Source organism: Leopardus geoffroyi, chromosome B1 (assembly GCF_018350155.1).
Source record: "Leopardus geoffroyi isolate Oge1 chromosome B1, O.geoffroyi_Oge1_pat1.0, whole genome shotgun sequence".
In the NCBI taxonomy this organism is placed as follows: domain Eukaryota; kingdom Metazoa; phylum Chordata; class Mammalia; order Carnivora; family Felidae; genus Leopardus; species Leopardus geoffroyi.
In genome coordinates, this window is record NC_059327.1 from 120041870 (window position 1) to 120066424 (window position 24555).

The 24555-nt window shown below is 37.6% G+C and overlaps 1 protein-coding gene across 1 annotated transcript in view; it reads right to left on the minus strand.

Annotated features, from left to right (window-relative positions):
- BANK1 (B cell scaffold protein with ankyrin repeats 1) overlaps window positions 1-24555 on the minus strand; it is a 311973-nt gene that overhangs the window by 12579 nt on the left and 274839 nt on the right. The window contains exons 11-12 of the mRNA XM_045471780.1: window positions 12718-12783; window positions 556-731 (exon numbers count right to left, since the gene is read on the minus strand). Coding sequence (XP_045327736.1) covers window positions 556-731; window positions 12718-12783 — 242 coding nt within the window. The remainder of the gene's footprint in view (window positions 1-555; window positions 732-12717; window positions 12784-24555) is intronic.

Genomic DNA, 24555 nt, shown 5'->3' on the forward strand with positions numbered 1-24555 from the left:
CTCAAGATATACATTCTATTTATAGAAGACAAGCTTATCTGAAGTTAATATGCTTGGCAGCATATCTCTATAAATCCTGACTTTATATGGGCTTTCCCCCCCCCCCCCCAAAGGTTAAGGGGAAGAGGAGAGAAAACTTGTTATATTTTGTTGAGGAATATTGCCTGACATGATTTAAATCATTTTCTTCTTCCCTTTAAGTCTGGTCCACGTAACACACTCTTCAGAATGTTGAGCACATGTTACTGTAAAGATGCTTCACCTTAATATCAGCAATGAGATTCATAAAATATTCACTATACCAAAAACAGCCTAATAAGGTGATTAGGTGTTAGCTCTGATATAGTGGGTCCCAGCATTGAGTTCACCAATGGTTTGTAAACATGAAATCTGGATGTTTGCAGCCATTTAATTGGTAGTTTGAAAACATTTTTTTTTGTGGGTAGTTAAAATCAAACAAATAGTTACCTGTGTTTCTTGTAAAAAGACTATGCCTTTACAGACAGGCGCTGCCAGTGAGGTGAATGTTCCAGAAAGGATTGAGGTCATTATTACCTGCTGAATCATTTCCAGTTCAGTCTTTCCCATCTGCCAATGCTTAAATTTCTCTAGGGCTTCATCCACAGATAGTTTCCCATTCTTGACTTTCTCTTGAAGAAGGATGAGCTCTTCCTGCCCAGCAGCAAGGCAGTTCACAGTGGAAAAGGCCTGACTCTCCAGCCGAGCTCTGTCTACAATATGAGGGGAAGATGTTTTAACAAGAAGACTATATATGTCAATTGGGGGGAAAAACACTCTAAAAACAAATCAGTCGAGTTTCTTATTCCTGCCAGTCTACAAGCAGTCACTGCATAAATCAGTACAAAATTTTTAATGCATTTCGAAGGATTGTTGTGTCTGTTACCTAGGGTTATGGTAAAAAGAATGCGTGTCATCACTAGGAAACAGAAAAAGGGACAGGTAGAGAAAGAAGAGTAGCAGAGTTCTGCATTTTACTAGCTGTGGGCAGTACCAATTTCACTTTCTTTTTGTGAGGATTATTTTTTTAAGGTTATTTATTTATTTTGAGAAATAGAGAGGGTGGGGGAGGGGAAGACAGAGAAAGGGAGGGAAAGAGAGAATCCCAATCAGGCTCTGTGCTGTCAGCACAGAACCTGACATGGGGCTTGAACTCACAAACAGTGAGATCATGACCTGAGCCGGAATCAGGAGCCAGATGCTTGACTGACTGAGCTGCCCAGACACCCTAGTGAGGATTATTTTTAATAATGTGCACAAAGTTCTTAGCATAGTGCCTGTCAAATGGTAAGCTAAATAAATATTAGCATTATTATCAATCATAAATATTTGTGGAATAAATGTGGAATAAATATAATCTCTAGCTTTTGGAAAAGAGATCTCAACCAACATCCAAGTGTTATAAAGTTTTAGGAACATTTGCGACTTTATTCCTGAAAGATTTAAAATAGGCAATTGCTGCTCATTTTGTAATGAACTGCTTTCTTTCCAAAAGAGTTTATTTTGCTCAGAACAATCAGAACATTGGGTGGTCCAACTTTCCATGTGTGGCTGCTAATGCCACACCATACATCAGCCTGAGCCACAGACCATGGGTGAAGTCAGTGCTTTATTTGTCCCACATGATGTTTAAAGACATAAGAGAAGCTACATGCCTTTAAGGATGCTATGTGCTCTCCAGACTATCCCAATCCTTATCCCTCTTTATGGTCACTGGATGGCATCACACTTGTGTTATCTGCATGTCTGCAGAACTTAGTTGAGCTTGTACCTTCTTATTTATACATTTCTAATAAGTCCGACCTATTTCTTGTATTGTCTCAAGAAGGACCGGGTAACTCCTTAGCAGTCTATGTCTCATGCACTATCAAATCGAAATATGTTCACAGAGTCTAGGAGAGAATAGACAATCTAGCTGTGTACTGGTGAACTGTCCCTGAAGAATCACTCATTCCCCGGAGCCCATCTTCAAGAAAGAAATAGGTTAACTAGACTGTCACTAGACCAGACAGACAAGGACTTAGAAATGGAAGGGCATTCAAATCCTATAGTACTAAGGATTTGGTGATAGTGTTTGGATTGGTTAGTCTGGAAAACAGACTTTTCAAGTACTTGAGAGCAGGTTTTAAGTATTTCAAGGGGACTTGAACCTTGGGGTTGTCCTGGAATGACCTTTAGTAGCATCCTCAGTTTTGAGAAGGATTCTAGCAGGAAATCTTGAAATGGGGGCACAGAGACGGTTCCTTTCTGAAAAGATTCGCATACACATAAAACTGCTCCACGGCCAATCATTTTGATTCCTACGGGGGGCTTTCTTGGCTGTCTTTTCTTTCAGAAGTCCTCTTCCCCCAGAACTGACAAGATGTCAACAGATTCTACACTCTAACTCTTTTCCTTCAGGGATGACGGAGCATGAAATCCCAGGAGAATTGGAGAAGCACAAGTCAGCCAGAGGGCTCACTGGTTCAGTAGCCAAAAGCACAGATAACAATTGAGATCTTGCTTCTTATACCATTTGCTTTTGATAGGCCTCTGCAATCCACTCCAATTCATAAGGTACAGTTTGCAAACGAATTCTATGTGCGATTCCTGCCAGAGTACGGGCGTTTAGAGCCATCATTTAATAGCTAAGACATTTAACTAGCACCTCACTCCTGTCATCCCTTTGACTGTGAATGCATTTTTATCTCAAGTAACCCATGCAGCTGGATTTTCTCTTTTGTTGAAGTTATCTCAAGGAAAGTCTTCCTGGAAAACTGTACCAGCTTGTTTTGCTATATGTGCAGGAATAGCTAAATTCAAAAACTACTGAATCGTCTTAACAATATTCATTTCAGGGCGCCTGGGTGGCTCAGTTGGTTAAGCGTCCGACTTGCGCTCAGGTCATGATCTCGCGGTTTGTGTGTTCGAGCCCCACATCGGGCTCTGTGCTGACAGCTTGGAGCCTGGAGCCTACTTCAGATTCTGTATCTCACTCTCTCTCTGTTCCTCCCCTACTTGTGCTCTGTCTCTATCAAAAATAAATAAAAAATAAACAACAACAACAAACAATATTCATTTCAATTACCCTTCACCTTTCAAATTTTCACTACTAAAATATAAGTAAGATGACTTTTGCAGGGACAGAGTTCAGTCTTGTGTGGTTGTGCAGTGAGAACAAAAGAATGAAAGTTAAGAGTATCAGTTCTAGACAGATGAAGTTCTGGAAGTGAGCTGTTTATAATTAGACCAAGTTTACATACTTTAGCTTTTACTTACTACCCTCCCCCTTCCCACTCCCACCCCCCACCGCCATTAGCTATGACAAGTTGCAAAACAAAATGATTTAGGCACTTAAATCATCTTTCTTCCCAAGGGCAGACTAGTTAAACCAAAACGTGCAACCTGTAATTTTTAGTAGGGTGTGCAAAATTGCTTTAATGCACTTAGATCACTGTTTTATGGGGGATGGAAGGTTTTTTCTTTCCTCCTCCATTTTATATTTATTATTAGTTTATCTTCAGAAAAGTTAGTATGAGGTTAATGTAATTTTTGTTGAAACGTGTTTGCCAGATTGCTAACTGTACATATTGCAGACTTTTGGTCTCTTAGTGTAAAAACCTCAAGATAAACTACAGTTTCTAGAGTTTTAGTTCCTCTTGGATCAGTTTCTCTTTACAAGATTTTCTATTTAATCAAATATCACTCATATAAACATCAAATAACACTGTTCTGGTGAGTGTATGAATCTTCAGATTAGGTAAGAGAGTAAATTGAGCTTTTCATTAACATTATTTCTATTACTGAGTGACTGGCTAGAAGAACATTTTTTTACTGAAAATCTGAAAGGAAACAACTTGATTGCCCAACAACAAAGAATTTAAAGTATGAAATATTTACTTAACAAATACTAAGTAATCATTAAAATAATAACAATAATTAAAAAGATCATGTGGCAATATAGAAAGTGCTTATCATATCACAATAAGTACAAAAGCAGGATATTAATTTGTATATACAGTAAAATGTTAATGATATAAATGTTTTTCATAAGATAAAGCATGGAAGGAAATTATCTTAGGATGACACAAGTTGTTCTATTGTGATGGTATCAGAGATTACTTTTTTCTGGAATTTCTGTGATTCTTAACTTCCAGCTTTCTACGATGATACATGATATGGTTTTTGCAGTAAGAAACTCTCTCCCATTCTGCTAATAGGCTTTCCCATGGAATACATACCATTCCAAGCCATGGCAGATACACTATACCAATGCCATACCATACTGTACCATCTTGCCATATTATTTTGTGAGTAATTGGAAAGAATCTGTCGGTAATGAAACTGAGACACCCGGCGACCAAGATTTAAATCTGAAGTTATTTTTTGTTCTACAGCTAGGGAACTGGCAAGTAAATTAACTCTGGGCACATGGGTAAATTAGGAGAGACCTGGAGTGTTGAATTATTTGTAAGTTCCAAGCAAAGTATCCACATCTCTTGAAATTAGGGCTGCATATTGACAGAGCTCCTCCCTTGACTTAACTTGAGTTAGGCTCCTCTGAGACCTCTTTCCAATGAGGCTTCACCTTTTGTACTTGCCTGTCTGTCTTCCTATTGCTCAATTTTCATAAGAATCTGCTAAGTTTGTTTAGTCAGAGTCCCCCACCCTTGATATCTGATTACCTTCAGTATCTGATTGGGTTCCTTGACCTTCCATCGCCCCGTAGGTGATATCTGATCACGTTGCCCTGCCTTCAGCAAGAGCCCTGTTAGGCCAACTTAGCCAGAATTCCTCTTACCCCTGTGTTTCCTCTTAATAATTTTCCACATACTAAAAATACTAGTTTCTGACTTTTGTTACAAAGACTACATATACATATGTGTGTATATCTATCTATCTATCTATCTATCTATCTATCATCTATATCTGTATATATACACATATATCTATACACACACATGTAATATTAAGTGATTTGGAAAGTACATATTTTCTTTTAAAATAAATTTCAGAGATATAATTTATCTTATATATTTTTGGTTACTAAGTCATGAAGGAAAGGGCATGATTTTAGTTTTGTATTTTCTTCTAGTTCCTAGACCATTTTATATTATTTGAGCATCGAATTCAGGTTATGATTTGTTGCATTACATATTTTTTACCACCAACATTTTACATTCACATTTTTTAAGTATATTTACAGGAATTATTTAAATTTTTATTTATTTTTGAGAGAGAGAGAGAGAGAGAGCACGTGTGTGAGAGAGAGTGGGGGAGGAGCAGAGAGTGAGGGAAACAGAGGATCCCAAGCGGTTCTGCGCTGAAAGCAGAGAGCCTGATGAGGGCCTCGAACTCATGAACAGTGAGATCATGACCTGAGCCGAAGTCAGATGCTCACCTGACTGAGCCACCCAGGCAACCCTACAATAATTATTTAAATGCAATTCCATGTTTTATTGAATTCATTATTCACCACAAATTCTTTAATACCATAAGTTCTCTTTAAGCTTTTTATTTTTCTTAGTCTCTAATTTATTCATAATATATTTTGGGTAATACTTTCATGACATAGACATTCTAATTCTTCTAAAACCTTGGTTATCCAAAAGCTGCATTTGTTTTCTCCTTACAGGAATGAAATACCACACTAAAGATAAACTTCCTAAGCTGCAATATTTTCCTAATAAACTGTGTAATCCGTTATCTCATATTTTTGTTACACAGATTCTCTGTTTTTTTAAAACTGATTTTGATTTAAAAAAGTTTTTTTTAATGTTTATATTTATTTTTGAGACAGAGAGAGACAGAGCATGAGTGGGAGGAGTGGCAGAGAGAGAGGGAGACACAGAATCCGAAGCAGGCTCCAGGCTCTGAGCTGTCAGCACAGAGTCTGATGCTGGGCCCAAACTAGTCAACCATGAGATCATGACCTGGGCCGAAGTTGGACGCTCATCTGACTGAGCCACCCAGGCACCCCTGATTTTGATTCTTTTTAAATAGAAAATCTAAGTTAACATATCTTCTCAATACATTAGGATTGTTTCTTCATCTTTATAATTAAAAAGATTTGTGAGGGTGCTTTTAAGTTTCCTTATTGTTTTCTGGGTCACAGTTAACCTATATTGAGCCCCACATCCCTGTTCTATAAAGCTTTGTTTAGCTATGTCATTGATTGCATTCTGTATTCTATTTAAAACAAACACAAATCTATTATACGTGAGTTGGATCTCTCTTCTCCATTTCTTCTGATTGTTTCTAGTCTATCTATGTATTGAGAACAAACCCTTCTCCAATTATGTTCTCAACTTCAATAACTTGATTTTTATCCACCATCAGGTCTTTTTGTTGTGACCAATGTGGATTTTAACTTGCTGCTGAAATTTTAGCTTCTAAGCTTATTTTATTTTTACCATACTTCCTTTTGTCACTAGATCCCTTTTCTGCATGTCATATATTTCATATCATCCTGCCCTCTCACCTAAAATGTCTCTCATATTGTTTGCTTTCGTCTTAGCCTGGCCTTCATTCCAGACTTTCTACTGCTGTTTCTCCTCTGTATTTTCAATTTGTGTGTGAGTTCATACTTTTCTGAAAAATTCTTTGACAGGTGTCAGGTACTGAACCTGAAAGTTGAATAGTTTAGCTTAAATTTAATAAATGAAAATTCAAAATAATCCATACTTCTTTACAGTTACTACCTTAAAGCAATTTTCTACACAGTTAAAATATTTGTAAAAACTTCAGATTAAAAGAATTACAAATTGTGAGTTGAAATGTTCTGTGTGTGTGTGTGTGTGTGTGTGTGTGTGTGTATTTCCCATTATCTACGTTTTGATGGCATGGTGCTTTGTGAGAAGATATATGACAATCTTACTAATGAAACAAATCACTTACAGAAGTATAATTATCCTGAGTCTTCCATGAATAAATTATCTTGCCTTTTCCTTGGAGTGGTTTTTGAAGTTCTCATATTATTTGTTCTCTTCCTCAGTCCTTCTTGAAAGAGAACATATCTATAGAATCATGTTCACCAGGAGATTAGTGTTTATTTATCCTTTGCTTCTATTCCTTGTGTTCACTCAGATTTTGTTCTCTGCTCTAGGTTGCAGAGGACATTGGTAACTGCAGTTCACAACTCAGGATCCCAGGGTTTAGCGCATTTGTTAGGGCAGCTTTGTCACACACAGGTGAAACATAATTCCTGGCGCTGTGTACTGATAGGTCTGTAAGCAACTAACTCCCGGCATCAATTACCATAAGAATTCTTCTTGCCCATGCCATCCTTCCATCACAGAGCTTTATTTGGTGGTCTCAGGATGCAAAGTGTAACATGAAATCCCTCCTCCTCACTCTTTACTGTGGGCTATTGACACATCACCAAAAGCAGGCAAGAACTCAGCTATTACACAAGTATTTCCAGGTCTGACTTCAACAACAACAACAAAATTTTTATGAAAATCGAAATGTAAGTTATACTAAAAAAGATAACTGAGGACATTATTCTTTTATGGAGTACAAATGACCACATTTTGATAATCCTCTGTCTTTCCTTTTTAATATGTTCAATGCTAGCAAAAACAGCCTGATGAAAATTCCTGAGAGACCAGCATTCTCGTTTCCCCCTTGTTAAGGGCAATATCACCATTTCTCCAGGTCTCCTACTTACAGAAAGTTTGGGTATTTCACACTTATCAGACTGTTTCAGCACTGGGCATTTGGAGAACACAAACAAGATGTGTTCCCTGACTGTATCTTTCCCATGAGCATTCACACTCCCTGAAAAGGCCAGCCAATAATGACTTTTCAGTCTGTATTGAAGAATCAGTGGGCAGACAGAGACTATATACCAGGGGCTAGGCAGATAGTTACTGAGCAGAGAAGATTTAGTGCCTGAGTATTAAACACATGTGAATAGTTTTCATTATGAAAAATAAATATGCTTTCCTTCATGTTTTTATTGACATGATTCTCTTGATATACCTTTTATTTTTTCACTTTTTATAGAATTATGAGTCTACAGGGATGTGTCTCAAATATAAGAAAACATGGAAAGCATGATAATAAATGGTAACAGTAAAAGTCGTCTTGTAGCAAATGATACAGGAATATACTAGGGAGTGGTTGGAGTTTTTACCTGAAACTTGAATTTAAGCATGGTTTAAACATGGCAAAAATTAAAATTATATTGTGCGGATGATTTCTGAAATATAACACACTTAGTGGCCAAATTTTACCACAACGTGGCCTTCAGAAAAGTTTCTTTTGGTTATATTTTCTCTTTGGCATGTTGGTTTTAAGATTATTGCTCATTACTATTCTCATGTGTTCCATTTTTAGCCATGTCTAAGGTAGGACTTAGGCAACCAAATTTTAGAAGCTCCACAAATGATTCTTAGGCTCATCAAGGGTTGGGAGTCACTGAAAATAGGCAGGTAGTTAGCATGGACATGTTCCCCCTACCTCCCATCTGACCCCATCTTCCAAAGAAATGGTTTGCCTTCCCAGAGTGACAGCAATAGCACACTCTTGATGAGATTCATTATTTAACTGTGTGACTGAGGAGATCTGTGTATGTGACCCACAGTCACAGGAAGGCAGTTCAGAATGTTAGGAGTGCTAAACCTCATTAGCTGCTACGTATCATATTTGAGGTAAGACTACACTAATGATATGCGGATGATTCTGGTGAGGATGGAAAAGGCCCCTTGTCATAGTCCAAGAAAAAGACATAACAGAGGGAAAAGAAAAGGTGTAACAGGTCTGGGAAATGTGAGCATCCTAGACTATTATATGATTTTTAAGGCCGGGAAAATTAACCAGATATTTCCATGTCTTTGAAGAAGCAGCCTTTACATTCCTCCAGCCCTCTTTGACTTGATCGCGTTCCCTAGTGGTCTTCTAATTACTAATACTATTTCATAGAAACTTTATTCTTTGGTAGGGGCCTAATGAATCCAAGCATTCCAGTCACTGGGAAGGAAACTTCCCCTAGTATAGATTTAATAAATTGAAAGTAAGGGTTATCAATCAGTCCTCTATGAGTGTCATTAACATGATGCAGCCTTCAAAACTCTGATCAACTTCAAACCCACTGACAAAATTCAGTTCTCTGGCTTGCAATGTTTTTTTTTTTTTTTTTAATTTTTTAAAATGTTTATTCATTTTTGAGAGAGAGAGAGAGAGAGACAGAGTAAGAGCAGGAGAGGGGCAGAGAGAGAGGGAGACACAGAATCTGAAGCAGGCTCCAGGCTCTGAGCTGTCAGCACAGAGCTCAACACAGGGCTCGAACCCACGAACCGTGAGATCATGACCTGAGCTGAAGTTGACCTAAGCTGAGCTTAAACTAATGAGCCACCCAGGTGCCTCTCTGAATAAACCCTTGACCACTCTGAGAAGTTCAGTTTTGAGAGAGGGGGAATGTGCTAGCAGCATATTCTGTGATACCACTCTGGCATTTTTCTAATTTCAAAACCAACTCAGGAATATGGATTTTAAGACTGTATTTTGATGGAAACTTTTATCTGTGATCCAAAATCCTCACCATTTTCCTTATATTTTTTCAGGATGTGAAAATTGAGTTGAAGAAATCTGTTAAGTTTCCATGGAAATGGTGCCAATTAATTTTTTCTGTTCCTCAGGAAAATTCCTTGACTTAGCAATAATGTAACTTCCTGGCAATCCCTTGGCAGTCTTGAATGTAGGGCATCTGAAACACTTATAATTTCAGAGGGAAAATAGTTGGCTCTTGTAATCCCTTTTTCTTCCAGCATATAGTGAAAGAATTAAATAATTTCTTTATCCTTCCTTAGAGAACCTGTTTAGTCCCTTTAGAAAATCTTGATTCTGACAAACATTTCAGAAAAGGGCCTTTTGTTTTTTGTTTTGTTTTGTTCTGTTTGGCGAAGCAGGTACTGCTCTTCTTATTATACCATGAAATCCCAGGATAGTTAAAGAGTAGTCACTAATTCACTAATAAGCAGTTTTGATCACCTAGTATGTCCCATGGCTTGGATGGTCATAAATATCTGAAACGGTTTAGAGAAAAATGGTTGGACAGAGTAAACCCTTTGGGGTACTTAATTCTTTAATTTTAAAATCTTCCCAATTATTCTTAATTATCTCTTCTCCTACTAGATTCTGATTTCCCTGAAGACTGCAGTAATCAGGGAGGTTTTCCAACATTCTATGAGGTTTAATGTTCCTCTTCTCCTTGCAATAGAACAATATTCTTTTCTGTTCTGCAGAATTACTGATGTCTTCGGTTGGAGGGATCTAGGGAAACTGGTCTCAGGTGACTAATCTCAAATATTATCAATAAGTTGGATTTAAATATCTAGAGAGAAAAAATTCATACCAAATTTGATTAAAATTTCAGCATCCTCGCCCTAAAATCATTTAAAAAAATCTAGCGATTGTTGACCTTGATGAAACCAATTAGGTAACAAGAGATGGGCAGAATTTGATCCAATAAAATATTTTACAATTAGGTTCTTGTTTCCTTTCACTGTCCCCTTTTTTTCTGGTACAGAAGAGACTAGTTTTCTGTTCATACGATAGAAGAATGATTGGTCTCTTTTAGGCTTCATGGACACTACAGCTTTTCCTTAGGCTGCTCTCTGGGGGAAAGCCAGAGGACAACCGGCAAGAATTCCAAGGATCTTTTATTATTTTTGCTATTTGTCAGCTTCCTTCATCTCTTCCTTCATCTCTTCTTCACGTTTCCCTCTTCATTCCAACAGCATTTGGAATAATGAAAATTGAATACTTTATTTAAAAATGCTTCAGGGAAATATTCTCCTAAAGAGCTCAAAGCACCCTTTCTCTTTATTCTTTCCCAAATGCTGTGAGGTATGTGGGGAAGTCCTGATAGGAATAATCTCTACTTTGTTAATCCTGCAGGAACTGTTTGATTCTCCTTGTACAATGATCTCGTATGGAGTTCTGCACTTATTTCTTGAGACAGGTATAAAGGTCCAGTGGAAGGATAATGGTAAACTTAAAAAGAATAATCTTTTCCCTCATATTAGTGAATCACTAGAAATGGAAAGTGTCAAATAGAGGGTTTTTTTTTGGGCATATAAATTTGTAAGCAGTATATCTATGGGCTCAGGGAGGACCAGAAATTCTGCTTTATTATGTGCTGCATTCAAGCATCATGTACTTAATTGGGAGAATGATCTAAGTACAACCTTGCTGCCATTGGAAATGCCACTTGAAGTGATGGATGAAGATCTCTCATTTAAGGACACACCTTTGTTTGGAAGACAATCCATGGCTGTCTTAGAAGCAGGTCCACTGAGGTTGTGTATTTTTTTTTTAATGTTTATTAAATGTTTAAAGTTTATTAAAGTTTATTAAATTTTAATGTTTATTTATTTTTAATGTTTATTTAGTTTTGAGACATGGGGGAGAGGGGGCAGAGACAGAGGGAGCCAGAGGATCTGAAATGGGCTCTGTGCTGACAGCCCAGAGCCCAATGCGGAGCCTGAACTCATGAGCCATGAGATCATGACCTGAGCAGAGGTAACAACACACTTAACCGACTGAGCCACCCAGACACTCCAAGGTGGTGTGTTTACCAGCTTGGTGGTGTTAGAAGTTGGTGCAGTCAGTGCCTAGCCATCTCTATGATGGCACAAAAGGAAACTGGCTAGGGGGGTGTTTAGTGGCTGCTGTGAGATAACCTCTTGATTTTATTTTAATGTCTCTCTCAATAATTCACTGGTAGCAATTTCAAGGCAATGCTGTTTGGACTGACGTTATTTTCGGATATTTATGACCATCCAGTCCATGGGACATACTAGCTCATCAAAAGTGCTTATTACTGAATTAGTGATTAGTCTTTAACTATCCTGGGATTTCATGGTATAATAAGAAAATATCTGAAAAGGTTTAGAGAAAAATGGTTGGACAGAGGGTAAAAGCATCAGCACGTGCTCATTGGTGATCAGAGCCAGCCCCCTACATCTGTCACCTTTTACATTTCTCACTTTTGAACTTTAACCAAGCCCTTATTATCGGGGGGCGGGGGGAGGATCACAATAAATAACCCACTAGAGTTTCTCTTTTCAATAGGAACCACAGATGTCAGGGTAAACCGGAGGCAGCTGCCTCTTTGTAGAGCAAGAGGAAAATTTTTCCACTGTGTGTGATGTCTCTATAGCTTCAGTATTCAGCTCTTTTCTGCATGACAAGTACGTGTTCTCCAAAATGCTGGATCAAGTGCTGAAGGCAAGAGAATAGTGAGAAAAGGGCACAGTCTTTGAATGGAGTTCAGTGCAGAGTACAGACATCCCACGCTGGTTCCCTTCATTGCGGAATCAATCATCTGTCCGCCACTGCCCCCAATTTACGTTTCAGAGGCTACTCTCTCTAAAGGCCTATAAGAGCATGGTCTCCATGCATGTTAGAGGATTTGTCCTACTTGACCTTCCTAGAGCCCTGCTAACATCATCAACATCGCCACAAACATTCTCACAAGGCTGTTTCTTGCCTGTATAAATTGCAATAATTTTCTTGTATTAATCTTATTATGGCAAAATTATATTTGGGCAAGACACTAATTTAAGAGTAAAACTCATCAGGCACACAGTTATTATTACTATTGTTTGTTTTACAATTATTTACTTCTATCCTCGGAGACTTTATTCAATATTCATAAGGCTTCTTTAGATCTTACTTAGAGATTATTAAATAAACTGAAGCTCATGTGAATACCTTGTCTTTTAGGACCGTGGAACCTGTTGCCATCAGATTGTCTTCTGGCTGTCTTTTGTTGAAACACTGTAAAAAAAAATAGCACATAATATTTATAGAACACAAACATAAAAAAGAGCAGAGCGTGGAATTCTCCAGGAAACCAGAACACGATACATCATTTTCCTTAACAGCAATTCTTGGATTGTATTATTTTGAGTAGGAGGATTATTAAATTTACAATTTTCTCATTTGTGCAGCTTATCAGTCATTTCAGAAAGCATTTTCTTTAGGCAGAATAGTGCAATGCTGATGGAACACCTCGTTAAACTACTAAAATCAAGACATGATTCCATTTTGATATCAGGTAAAGATAAAAGGTGCGGTGTGCTAAAAATGATAAATGTTAAAATCACATGAGAAATCCCATTTGCACAGAAATTACTCATGCTGACTTTTGGTGATAAGCAAGGATAATGACTGTTTCTTCTTAAACAGATGAAAAGACTGCTGTATCTCACAGATGTAATAATAAAAAAAGACACTTTATTCTTGCATCACCTAGCTAGACCTCAGATATTAAAGCGGCTTATTCGAATTACTTCATTATCTGAAAAGTGCTTTGTTCTCGTTTATTATTTCTCACACGAAATTCCGTGAGACAAGTCAGCATTACTCACCTCATTTTGCAGAGAAAGATAAAATTGATTGTTTAATATTTATTGAGCACCCACAAAGTTCCGTATAACTCTGGCATTTGTTAGTGAAAAAGCCTATACCCTTTACAACTTGACTTTAGAAAATTGAACATCCCAGGGTTCGTTCCATTTATTTTTTATGGGGAGTCTGAATTACAGGGTCTGGGAACTGCAAGAGGACTTGGAAATTTACACCAACCTCATATGTTTAAAGATGAGGGAAGGGGAAGTTTTACTAACTCGTAAAAGGGCTAAGTAATTTTACAATAATCCCAGAACTGTTGTTAGTAGAAATGTGATTTAGAGCCTCAAGCCTTTAACTGCAATCTATTGCTTGGTTCTCCATAGCACTGCTGTCTCTTCTCTTCCATAACTACTTCCCTTTAAAGATAAAGAAGGAGCTGGAGGGAGGGGATTCAAAGGAACCTTTGAGCATTTCCAGCACACTGTGTCTCTCGTTCTTATTGGCAGGTCATCAGGATTTCCTGGGACAATGGAGCTGAGGCAAGTGACAGTGGGAGTGGTCCAGCTGGACAGTGCTTGACCACTCTGGTTGGAAGATGCATCCCAGGTGTTGTTTTATATCCTTATCTTTTTTTAAAAATTTTTAATGTTTATTTTTGAGAGAGAGACACACACAGAGTGCGAGTGGGGGTGGGGCACAGAGAGAGAGGGAGACACAGAATCTGAAGCAGGTTCCAGGCTCTGAGCTGTCAGCACAGAGCTGGATGCAGGGCTCGAACCCATGAACCGTGAGATCATGACATAAGCGGAAGTTGGTGCTTAACCAACTGAGACACCCAGGTGCCTCGGTTTTAATATTCTTTAAGCCAATCTATTCTCAAGGTCATACCTGCATTTAATCCACACCAAAATTCATACCACACCAAAAAACATTTTTTAAGCATATATCGTTTGCCAGCTGTTGTCAAGAGAAAGACTATTCGGCTCTACTATCCTCTTTCAAAGAGGAAAAGCAAATATATTTTCAAAGCATGATGTGTTTAAGAAAAATTATACACATATAATAACATTTCTGGTTGAAAACCAATTTTCTGCCTTGTTAGGATTTGGAAAACATGCTAAGTATAACTTAATGGCAAGTTCTGGGTTTGTGGTTTATATTTTTCCTTAAATATAATGATGGATATATGGTGTGTGAATATATTTTAGGATATTAGAAACATTTTTACAAGTGATGCTTGATTTTTTTCCCATTGGCTAGTTGTAAAAAGTCTTGCAAAAATGAAACACTTTTGAAATTTTAATAACAGGCAGAGTCTTTGTGATTTTTTTAGCCAATATTGTGAAGATAATAACTAAAACTGTCTAAGACAAAGGAGCTGTAGTATGGCATCATTAATATGGAAAATAATCTGAATCCAAGGATAGATTCAGACAACAAATTCTCCAAATAAAAAGTACATTAATTGATCAGTTTTAACAATTCTGCTGAATTTTAGAGCTACAGAGTACTTGGGCATGGAATTCGTTTTTCCAGTTTTGGCATTAATTGCTACATCCTCTATGTTGTTCTGCTGACAACAGATGCCTGGCATTTGTGAACTATCGTAAATGTTACACTCTCTCTGAGCTTCTAGTCTGAGAATTATAAAGAGCATATTTATTTATTGTTGAGATTTCATCAGGGCTTACAGTTGGGAGAGCCAGGGATCTGAGGGAAGATTGGAAGGGGAGTAGGGTGTCTGAGCAGGATGGTTATCAAAGTGCTGATAACAGAACTTTTTAAAAGCAGGGTGTATGTCACACCCCACAGTACAAAGGCCCTTTCTACCTGGATAATCTCCTTTGCAATTCCCTTTTAAGTCACCTCCAGCTGCACCCATTTCAACTGGTCCCTTCCTACCACCTACAGACAAGCCTCAGTTCCTTACAGAGACTCACTTAGCAATTAGCACTTTGCCAAACACACCATTTTCTCATTGCTGTGGAAGATAGGAGGTGTTTTTGAATATGAGGTCATCTTGGAAAAAGGCCTACATTAACTCATTTCTTGAAGAAAGAGCTAGTCCATCAAAACGATCACTGACTCAAACATGCATCACAAGGAAACATACTCTGTTAGTTTAAGGACAAGAATTCGTGAACCTTTCTTTTTTTACAGTTAATATTAGCTAAAACATTCTAAATTTACCAGTAAAGCCTTTGTTCTGAAAAGCTTTACACGTTTTTTGTTTACCATGTTCACTCACGCAAACCTTTATTTATAAGAGGTAAATACACAATCCATGGTATCGTGAGAATTGAACATTGGGTCATGGGTCACTCAGCGTTCTATATGAAAGTACATATTTTTGTACAAGATTTGTGGTGAATAAGATGAGAGTCTGTTGTAAATATACAGAAATTGAAAAACAAAAAACAAAAACAACATCCTGTATGCCAGAATGTTAACCAATTTGGCACAGTGAAAGGGGCATAGTTTTGTCTTAATGCTAATAATATGTGTGACATGGGGAAATGGTTTTCTCCTCCTGAGCCTTTATTTCATTGCTGATAAAGGCAGAATTCAGACAGATGATCTCTGATGTCTCACTCAACTCTGACATTCTAAGATGCTACCAATTCTTATTTCCCAAATCATTCTAGGCCCATTCGTCCTGAATAAATTCTTAAGTATGAATTTAAATAGGAGGCTCTGTTTTGAGGAAGAGATTATGTGTCTCAAGGGCTTAGAGTAATAGAAAACCTAGACAGTTAAATCACAGACCAAGGCTATTTTTTTAAATAATATATGGAGGTGATCCTGTCCTTATGTGTTTGAATTCTTAGAGGGTACATTTTTTTTTTTACCATATTTTACTGCATCAATGTTCAAAAAAATGCTATTAAGGCAATTATGACATACATCAACTTTGATGACTCTACCCCAGTGAAATCTTATTTTTCTTTCCTACCTAAAATTGGAACTTGAGAAGAAAGGAAAATGACTACATTATTAGTAGTTGTCACCACCTTTAAACATTAAAAAAAGTTCATAGAGAAAGAAAAACAATTTTTGAGGTTCAAAATAATCTCAAACAATGCAAATGTCCCAAATACCACCTCCATTTATTTTAAATATTGGAGGAACAACTTCTATAAAATTTTCTCAAGAACAGAAATGACACTAAATGGAGAAAATTAGCATAGTATTAAATATTCAAAACATTAAGCAAAGTAGAACTATCAGAAGAACAGAGGAGGAGGAGAAGGTGAAATATAATGAATTCATTGGCACTATTTGTCTTCCCAGGTTGCTTCTGTAAGAACATTCTTCATGTCAACTTCATTTGTGGCCTGTTTCAAACAAAGGGACCCTTCCAAAGCCACTCTCCTAAAACATCTGACAAAACTTATTTGGAATTACTTTGTAAGTGGCTAAGGTAATGCAAAGTCTGTGCAATAGCCAAACGCGTTCATAAAGATGTGACTTACGAACAACAAACCGCTTGATATTCCATGCCTGTTAGTGCAACATAAAATGTTTAGAGCTATCACTGAAGATTATTCCTGAAACTAGAGACTTGCTATAAAAAATATGCAGACTTGTATTGTGCTCTGGGTTCTCAGGGAATGTCACTGCACAGGTAGCAGCAGTGTGTTTATTATTCATTCAACAACGTTTCAATAGGTTGCTACTGTGTAATCAACTACAGTGCTAGGTCCTGAAGATGCAAAGGCAAATAAGATCCAGTCATAGTTTCTATACTGTCCTCCATTTTGATGTATTCATTTAAGCAAAGGTCAAAGGTGTCATTAGTACCTACTGAGGAGAGGGGATAGAAATGAGAATCAAGGAGGGTGAGGGTGGTCATTTGACCCCCTTAGCCTTACTCTTCCCACCTTGTTACCTCAACTTTACACCCTGAGAAGGCTAATCACAAAAATGTAGAATGACTGTAAACAACCCCCTTGTCTAACCAGCAAAAATAAGTTAGCAGAACGTTCTAATCCAGTAAGTAGTCAGGTTGGCTAATCAAACTGAAGCTCAGAGGAGAGATATAGCTTCTTTGCAAATTGACCAAGATGGATTGAGCACTCCAATTGGCTTAAAACCACCATTTCATTCAGCTAGCAATAGCTACAGGTTATTAATTTGAACAAATTTATCAAACACAGGTCACTACATTTGACTAGGCACATTAGGGTGGGAATGGCTACAGAGAGTCACATCTATAGAGCCACATACTATGAAGGTCTTCCACACAAAAGCAATTTATGGCCTGGGAGATGCATATAGTCAGGAGTTGCGACCTGTTTTAAAAGGAGAATCTGCAAATGGTCAACCAGCACACAGGAGGTCACTGAGGTCAACCAGCACACAGGAGGCTTACTTCAGAGATTGGTAGAGAAGGAAAGTTGGAAATCACATAACTATCAGATGGAAGATGGCATAAATATTCTAATTCAATGGCAATATCAATTTTCTCCTAAGGAGAAAGCATGAATTGTCTTTCCAATTTGTAATGGAAACTAAGTCTAATAGGCATGTTCCCATAAAAATCTTCTCCCAAACTAGGAAATATTACTACAAATTATTTTTTTTTCTATTTCTAAGGAATTTAATTTTTACTAGAGTTGAATGCAAACTGTTTTTATTTGCATATTTATTCCTTTTGATACAAATCAGATAATTTCTATTCTAGAAATGTTTCTTATCCAGGAAGTTGAGACATTCAGAGGGAGAGAGAGCAGTTGGTTTGTGGAATTCTGTGTAATTAGAGCTTGAGGCCATTGCAATGAGTTTATTAGCAAGATCTCCAACCCACCACTGAGCAGGCAGATCCTTCTTCCTCCTGTTCCCAGGCTGCTTGCATAGCACTAAGCTGGGGGTTTGTCTCCTCCCATATGATTTCATTTGGGTTCACTGCCTAATTTTTTTTTTGACCATTTTTATTCAATAATGATACAAGTGAAGACATTACTCTAGTAACATCCTTAGTAATTTTCCTTTGTTTTGCAGAGAAGTGCTTTGGGTTGTTGAGAAGCCACTGTAATACTTTAGAAATTATGATGAGTTCACCTTTTGGTTCAAGCTTGGTGATTGCCAGAAATAACTTCTCTGGCCTCTCTTTTTATACCTATATGAGGAAATGTTGCTATCTTAGGAGGTAACCAATAGGATCTGGCCTTTGAACAGTCATTAAATGCTAATTCCGCTCTTAACACTCAGACTAGAGAAATACAGACTGAAAATTCTAAGAGGACGGGGCTGTCCCATTTGCGCAATGTGGTGTTCATTATGGATAGTTAATAAATAACTTGGAAAAGTCATGCAAGATGAGATATTGGCATATGAAACCCAAGGTAAAAAGCCAAAGGTATATCACCTGCAAAGAGCTGACCCTGTCTCACCTCTGTGTCTACAGAATACCCTTCATCACAGCGATTACCATTTTTGCATCCTCCTTTGTGCTGGCTACTATACATGTGTTGTTTCAATTCCCAGGAAAACTCTATGAAGGAGGTTTTAGCATTCTTTTTTTTTTCACCAAATGAAACAAGGTGATGTAACTTGCACAAAGTCACACAGCTTTTAAGTGGCTAAGTCATGATTCTACTTCCGTTTCATGTAGTTTCACAATCTTCATGAATTTCACTCTACCATCCTTCTGGTCCCTCAGAGGATGCTCTTCTCAGTGTGCCAATTTTCTCATTTTTCTCCACCTACTACACATTTAGAGGGAAAAAGATGCACACACTCAAAATGCTGATGAAAAATATTGTGCATTTACGAAATCTAAAGTAAGAAAAAAAGACAATTTGTGTGGATAGCTATTCGGCATCTATGATTTTATGTTCAAACGGCCCTTCCCTGAAGTATTCCGATGTTTACTTTGTCTCAACAATGGAAACAATCCATTACATGGTTTTTCAACCTTGGCACCGTGGACATTTTGGACTGACTAATTCTTTGTGATGGGGCCTTTCCTGTGCTCTATAAGTATTAGGTATAGTGGCATCTCTGGCCTTTACCCACTAGTCAGTACTGTCCCAGGGGTGACAACTGAAAATGTACCTAAACACTGCCAAATGTCTTCTGGGAGGCAAATCGCCACCAGTTACAAACTCCTCTTCTAGGTCTATTAAACTTCTTACTAAAGAGATATTTAACAGAGTCTCTATAAGCATCAAAAGTTAAGGGGAAAAAGGCCAGATTTCATCCTGCTGTTGAATGAAAATCTAAGTGCTTGACAATATTTGCATTTTTTTTTCCACATGTAACATAAACCTTTTCATGTCAATTCACACCATAGTTGATTACTGCCTCTTTCTCCATTCACTAACATACAGGAATTGAATTTCTGAAGAGGAGGCTGGAAGAGCGCCTCATTATTATGCCAACACTCTTAGCAGATGTTTAGCAAAGCCCTTCTTAGGTTTCATTCAATGTTTCTGTGATGTGTCACTGTGAGAAGGATGGAAAGAACAAATCAAAACACCTGGGTTACACAGGCAGGCTCGATTCCCTCTGAAGGACAGTGTGAGCACAGGTTTGAACAACTGTTCCTTTGCATAGCTCTACCAGCACCCTGTCAAGGAAAGGGGAGAGGTCGAGAATCACAGGGGCATACAGGGGCACTGGGCTTACAAACAGAATGATAAATATGTCCCTCTGTCCTGAGAGTGCCTGTGATATACATATGAAGTCCTGGAGCTAAATGGCTTGGACAAGGTCACCAAGCCAGTGAGTAGGATCCAAGGCACTTGACGTAAGGCCTACTTTAATCCACTTGACCACATTTCTTCACTAATGAGAACAGAGACCATTCTGTTCTCTCACATACACAATAAATGATATGGATTAATTTTCCTAAGAGAGTCTACAAGGTCTTTTTTTCTGTTTGCATTTCAATTACATTGTATGTGATCAATTTCAAGTACAAATGAATTGCAAGTGGAAAATTTCTGAGAGCAACTGAGTTGCACTTGACATTTTGGGGTCCCAGTAGCTGAGTAGCTCTCAAAAAGGTCATATACAACTTTGTTGCTCTGCAAAATGCCAAGGGCAACTCAGTGGCAATTGAAAATTGAAAGGGAAATTACATTCTACCCCAAATCAGCAGCATAGACTCTGAAGAAGGATCTTGGTTCTATGAACTGTGTGATGGGAAAATGGGAAATTGTCCATTGATGTTGAAAAATTTTCCCCAATAGGCAGTCATCTCTTTGCATGATTTATAGATATAGTTTTACTACCTATCTATATACACTATGCACAGCGTTCATTTTATTTCCTTGATTAGTCTTAAATCAAGAATTCTGTCATTAAGGGGGACTGTGAATCCATATTAATTCCTCCATATTCTCGAAGCTTAATGAACCTGATCCTCTGCCATATTATGTGGAGAAAAAGATGGAGAGAACGCAGATCTGAGCACACAGATTTCAAAAACTTTTCATTTAAGAAAAATGAGTTAGTCTTTTTGTGGTTGTTCACACAAAGTAGGTTTAGTATAACAGTCATGGAATGGAAAAAATCAGAAACATATCTCTTAATAAAATGAACCACGGGTTTGGTTTTGCATTAATAAGTTACATTTCCAGGGGTAGGAGATGGTGGTGATGGTTGAAATAGAGCTTCCCTCTGATACGTTATGCTGTGTGAAGCGGTTAGAACGCTTAGTTCTAAATAGGAGAACTTCACAGCCGTAGTATTTCAAACATAGGATGGTTCAACTGTCAAGACAAATATAGTATGATTTCATTCATATGTGGAATCTAAAAAAAATGAATAAACAAACAAACAAAAAGCAGAATTAGACCTATAAACACAGAGAACAAACTGATGGTTGCCAGAGGGAGGAGGTGTGTGGGGAGGGGCAAAATGGGTGAAGGGGAGAGGGAGAGACCAGCTTCCAGTTATGGATGAATAAGTCACGGGGACAAAAGACACAGCATGGGGAATACAGTCAATGGTATTGTAATAGCACTGCATCGTGACAAATGGTGAACACAACATAATGTATAAAGAAGCTGAATCACTATGTTGTACACCTGAAACTAACATAGCCTTGAGTGTCCACTACACTAAAGCAAACAAAACAAAACAAAAAACAAACCATAAGATGGTTTAAAACAAGAGAAATTCTGGAATTAGTAGATTGATATACTATTCTGACCATCCTCCAGAATGTTAATAAAGTGTCCTAATGAACCACACTGATGTAGTTTTGGTCACTTTTATCATTTATTCATCTTTGTTTTTATTCAATTAACATTCATCAATTATTCATAGTTTCTAGTATGAATTCAGCACTAAGCTTGGCACCAAAGATACAAGGATGGGCAAAACCAGAAAAGATTGGTCTTTCTTCATGGATCTTATGGGTCAGAAGGAGGAAATAAATATTAACAAATAATCCAGAAATAAATAGATCAGTAAAGGAAATTTGTGGTGTCCTGTGAACAGGCACGGGGACCAGGCTGATTTGGGTCCAAATCCTACATCTTCTTCTTCCTAATTTTATTATCATGGGAAAGACACTGGAACTCACCAAACATCAGTTTCATCATCTATAAAATGAGGCTATTAATGCCAACCATGTAGGATTGTCCTGTGAATTAGAAATTATCATGAAGGTTGTCTAATAATAATTGTTATAATGAGTAGACTGAGCCAATTTATCCCTTTAGAGGACAGGATAACTCCCCTCAGCCCCCTTCTCTGTCTCTAATAGCTTTCTTACCTTCTGATTCTACCAGAATCCAGGAAGCACACACTTTTCCTATAATTTAAAGTTAGTTTATCAAAGTCATTGTCTGCCCAGAAACTGAGGAAAGACAAAGTAGAATTGCTTTTAATTATGATCTATTGAGTGTATGTCACATACCAAATATTGTGCTGGGTAATTATTGTTAATTTTATCTCCCTTAAAGATTACAACAATCTTTGAGGTAGATATTATTTTTACCCCAAACTTACAATGAGGAAATTGAATCTCAGATATATGACATTATTTGTTTAGATAATATCGGCTGAATCTCAATACTTTCTGCAAAGGTGTAATGGGGAAACTCAGTTTTCCTCCTGTGTCTTTTATGTGTGTCTCCTTTTCTTTCACAGTTCTGCCACACTCATAACTCTCAACTTCATTTATGGTCACCAAACATGTGGAGTTTTTCCCCCATCAAGCAATTTATGACACCAGTTGAGTGTCCTACAACTTAACTCAATTCTGATACTATCTACCTGGTGATAGTGTCAGATCTCACAGTATGAAGGCTCAGTTCCACAAGACTGCTTCTACTCTACTTCAGATGCCAATCATTAGTAGTAGATTCCTAGGTTATCCATAGCTTCTGTCTAATTTGGCTACAAATTGGAGATTCCCATGATTCCCTCTTCAGGTTCAATTAATTTGTTAGGGTGGCTCACAGACTTCATAAAAACATTTACTTACATTTTCCAATATATTAAAGGATATGATAAAGGGTACAGGTGAATAGCTAGATGAAAAAATCCATAGGGCAAAGTCTGGGAGGGTCCCAAGTGTAGGAGCTTCTGTTCCCATCAAGTAGGGATGTATCACCCTTCCTGTGTGGATTTGTTTGCCAACATGGAGTCTCTGGGAATCTCCTACTAGTAGGACTTTATGGAGACTTCCTCACATAGGCACAATTGATGAAGAAGTTGATTTTCAGCCCTTCGCCCTTCTCCAGAAAATGGGGGACTGGGACTGAAGATTCCTTGCTGCTAATCATGACTTGGTGTATTTAATGCCTAGCCCTCATCCAGGAGCCCATTCAGGGTTTCCTCTTTAGAGCAAAAAACACTCCTGCCATCCAGGAAATAACTTGAGGAAATTACAAGGTTTCAGGAGTCCTGTGCCAGGAATTGGGGGGTGGACATAAACATACATATTTTCTATTATCTCACAAAAGCCAACATAATTTTACTGTATCTCTCTGGTTTATCTGCCTAGTTTCCTTGCTAGTACTTTCTTGAATTTCTGAAATAGTAAGTTGGGATTGTGCATCCTGAATTCTTCTTCCTATTCTACACCCTTCTCTTTGGCTATGTTAACACACTCTGTATGTGCCAACATTCTGCTACTACTTCTGTGCTCTGGCAAGAATTGGGGCAAATTAATGTTCTTCTAATTGAATGGGTGGCTTTCTGGGAAATGATGGCAATTTTATTTAATAGAGCTGCCTGAGCTATGGAAAAAAAAAAAGCAAAGATGTGATGAAAGACTCTTACCCTGTGAAATGCAAAGAACATCAAGAAAGAATTAGCTGATGAGGCAATGTTTTCCTAACGTGGGAACAGAATGATCAACAATCAACAGCATAAAAGGAAGAGGCAAGCAAGTGTGTCTCAGTGAAAGAGGAAAGGAAGAAATAATGGAAAGGAACTGTGGTGATCTCATTTACAGTTCATATTTTGCTACTGATTTGGGATATGGGGTAAAAACCATATATGCTTTTATATACTTAAGTGCAAAAAAATATGAAAACCAAAACCCCACATATTGTAACCCTGGTACCTGTCTTCATAAAACTCAAATAGAGTGAGAACAAACCACATTGTATAATTGAAGTAGAGAGATTTCTTATAAAGATTGAAGGGTGTCAAACTTGCAATAGGTGAGATAAATAGTTTCAAAAATTTCTTAGAAACTCAAGATTTCTAAGATTCTTTAAAGTTTCTGTGTGTGTGTGTGTGGGGGGGTATGTGTGTGTGTGTGTATGACAAATTGTACCATTGTCTTGTAGGGAATTAATTAATACACAGAAAGATTTTATCATCTGGTACTCAATACATCTTTATGTAATTAATGAATAAATGAACCAGGAGAAAAATCATCTCAGTTCTCTTATTTAATGTGGGATAAACTAAAGGTCTAAAGCAATCATAGCTCCAAAGTCCTTCTCCAATGAACTGAGGCAATCATCCATGATGGAAGGTTTATTCTTTGGAGAAACCGAACAAAAGTAGTTCTGGCCATGGACACGAGGCACAGTGGGTCACAAGAGTTACACACTGGGCTGAACACAGGGAGAACAAGTTGAATTATGCATTCTAAATAGTGAAATTTCCCAGTTTCCTTCCCACACTTCATCTCAGACTTCTGGCAACCAGACATATAAAGTAGGTTGGAGTTTTGGACTTTATTCTAGGAAAAATGAAAAGGATAGAAAAATAGATCTATAT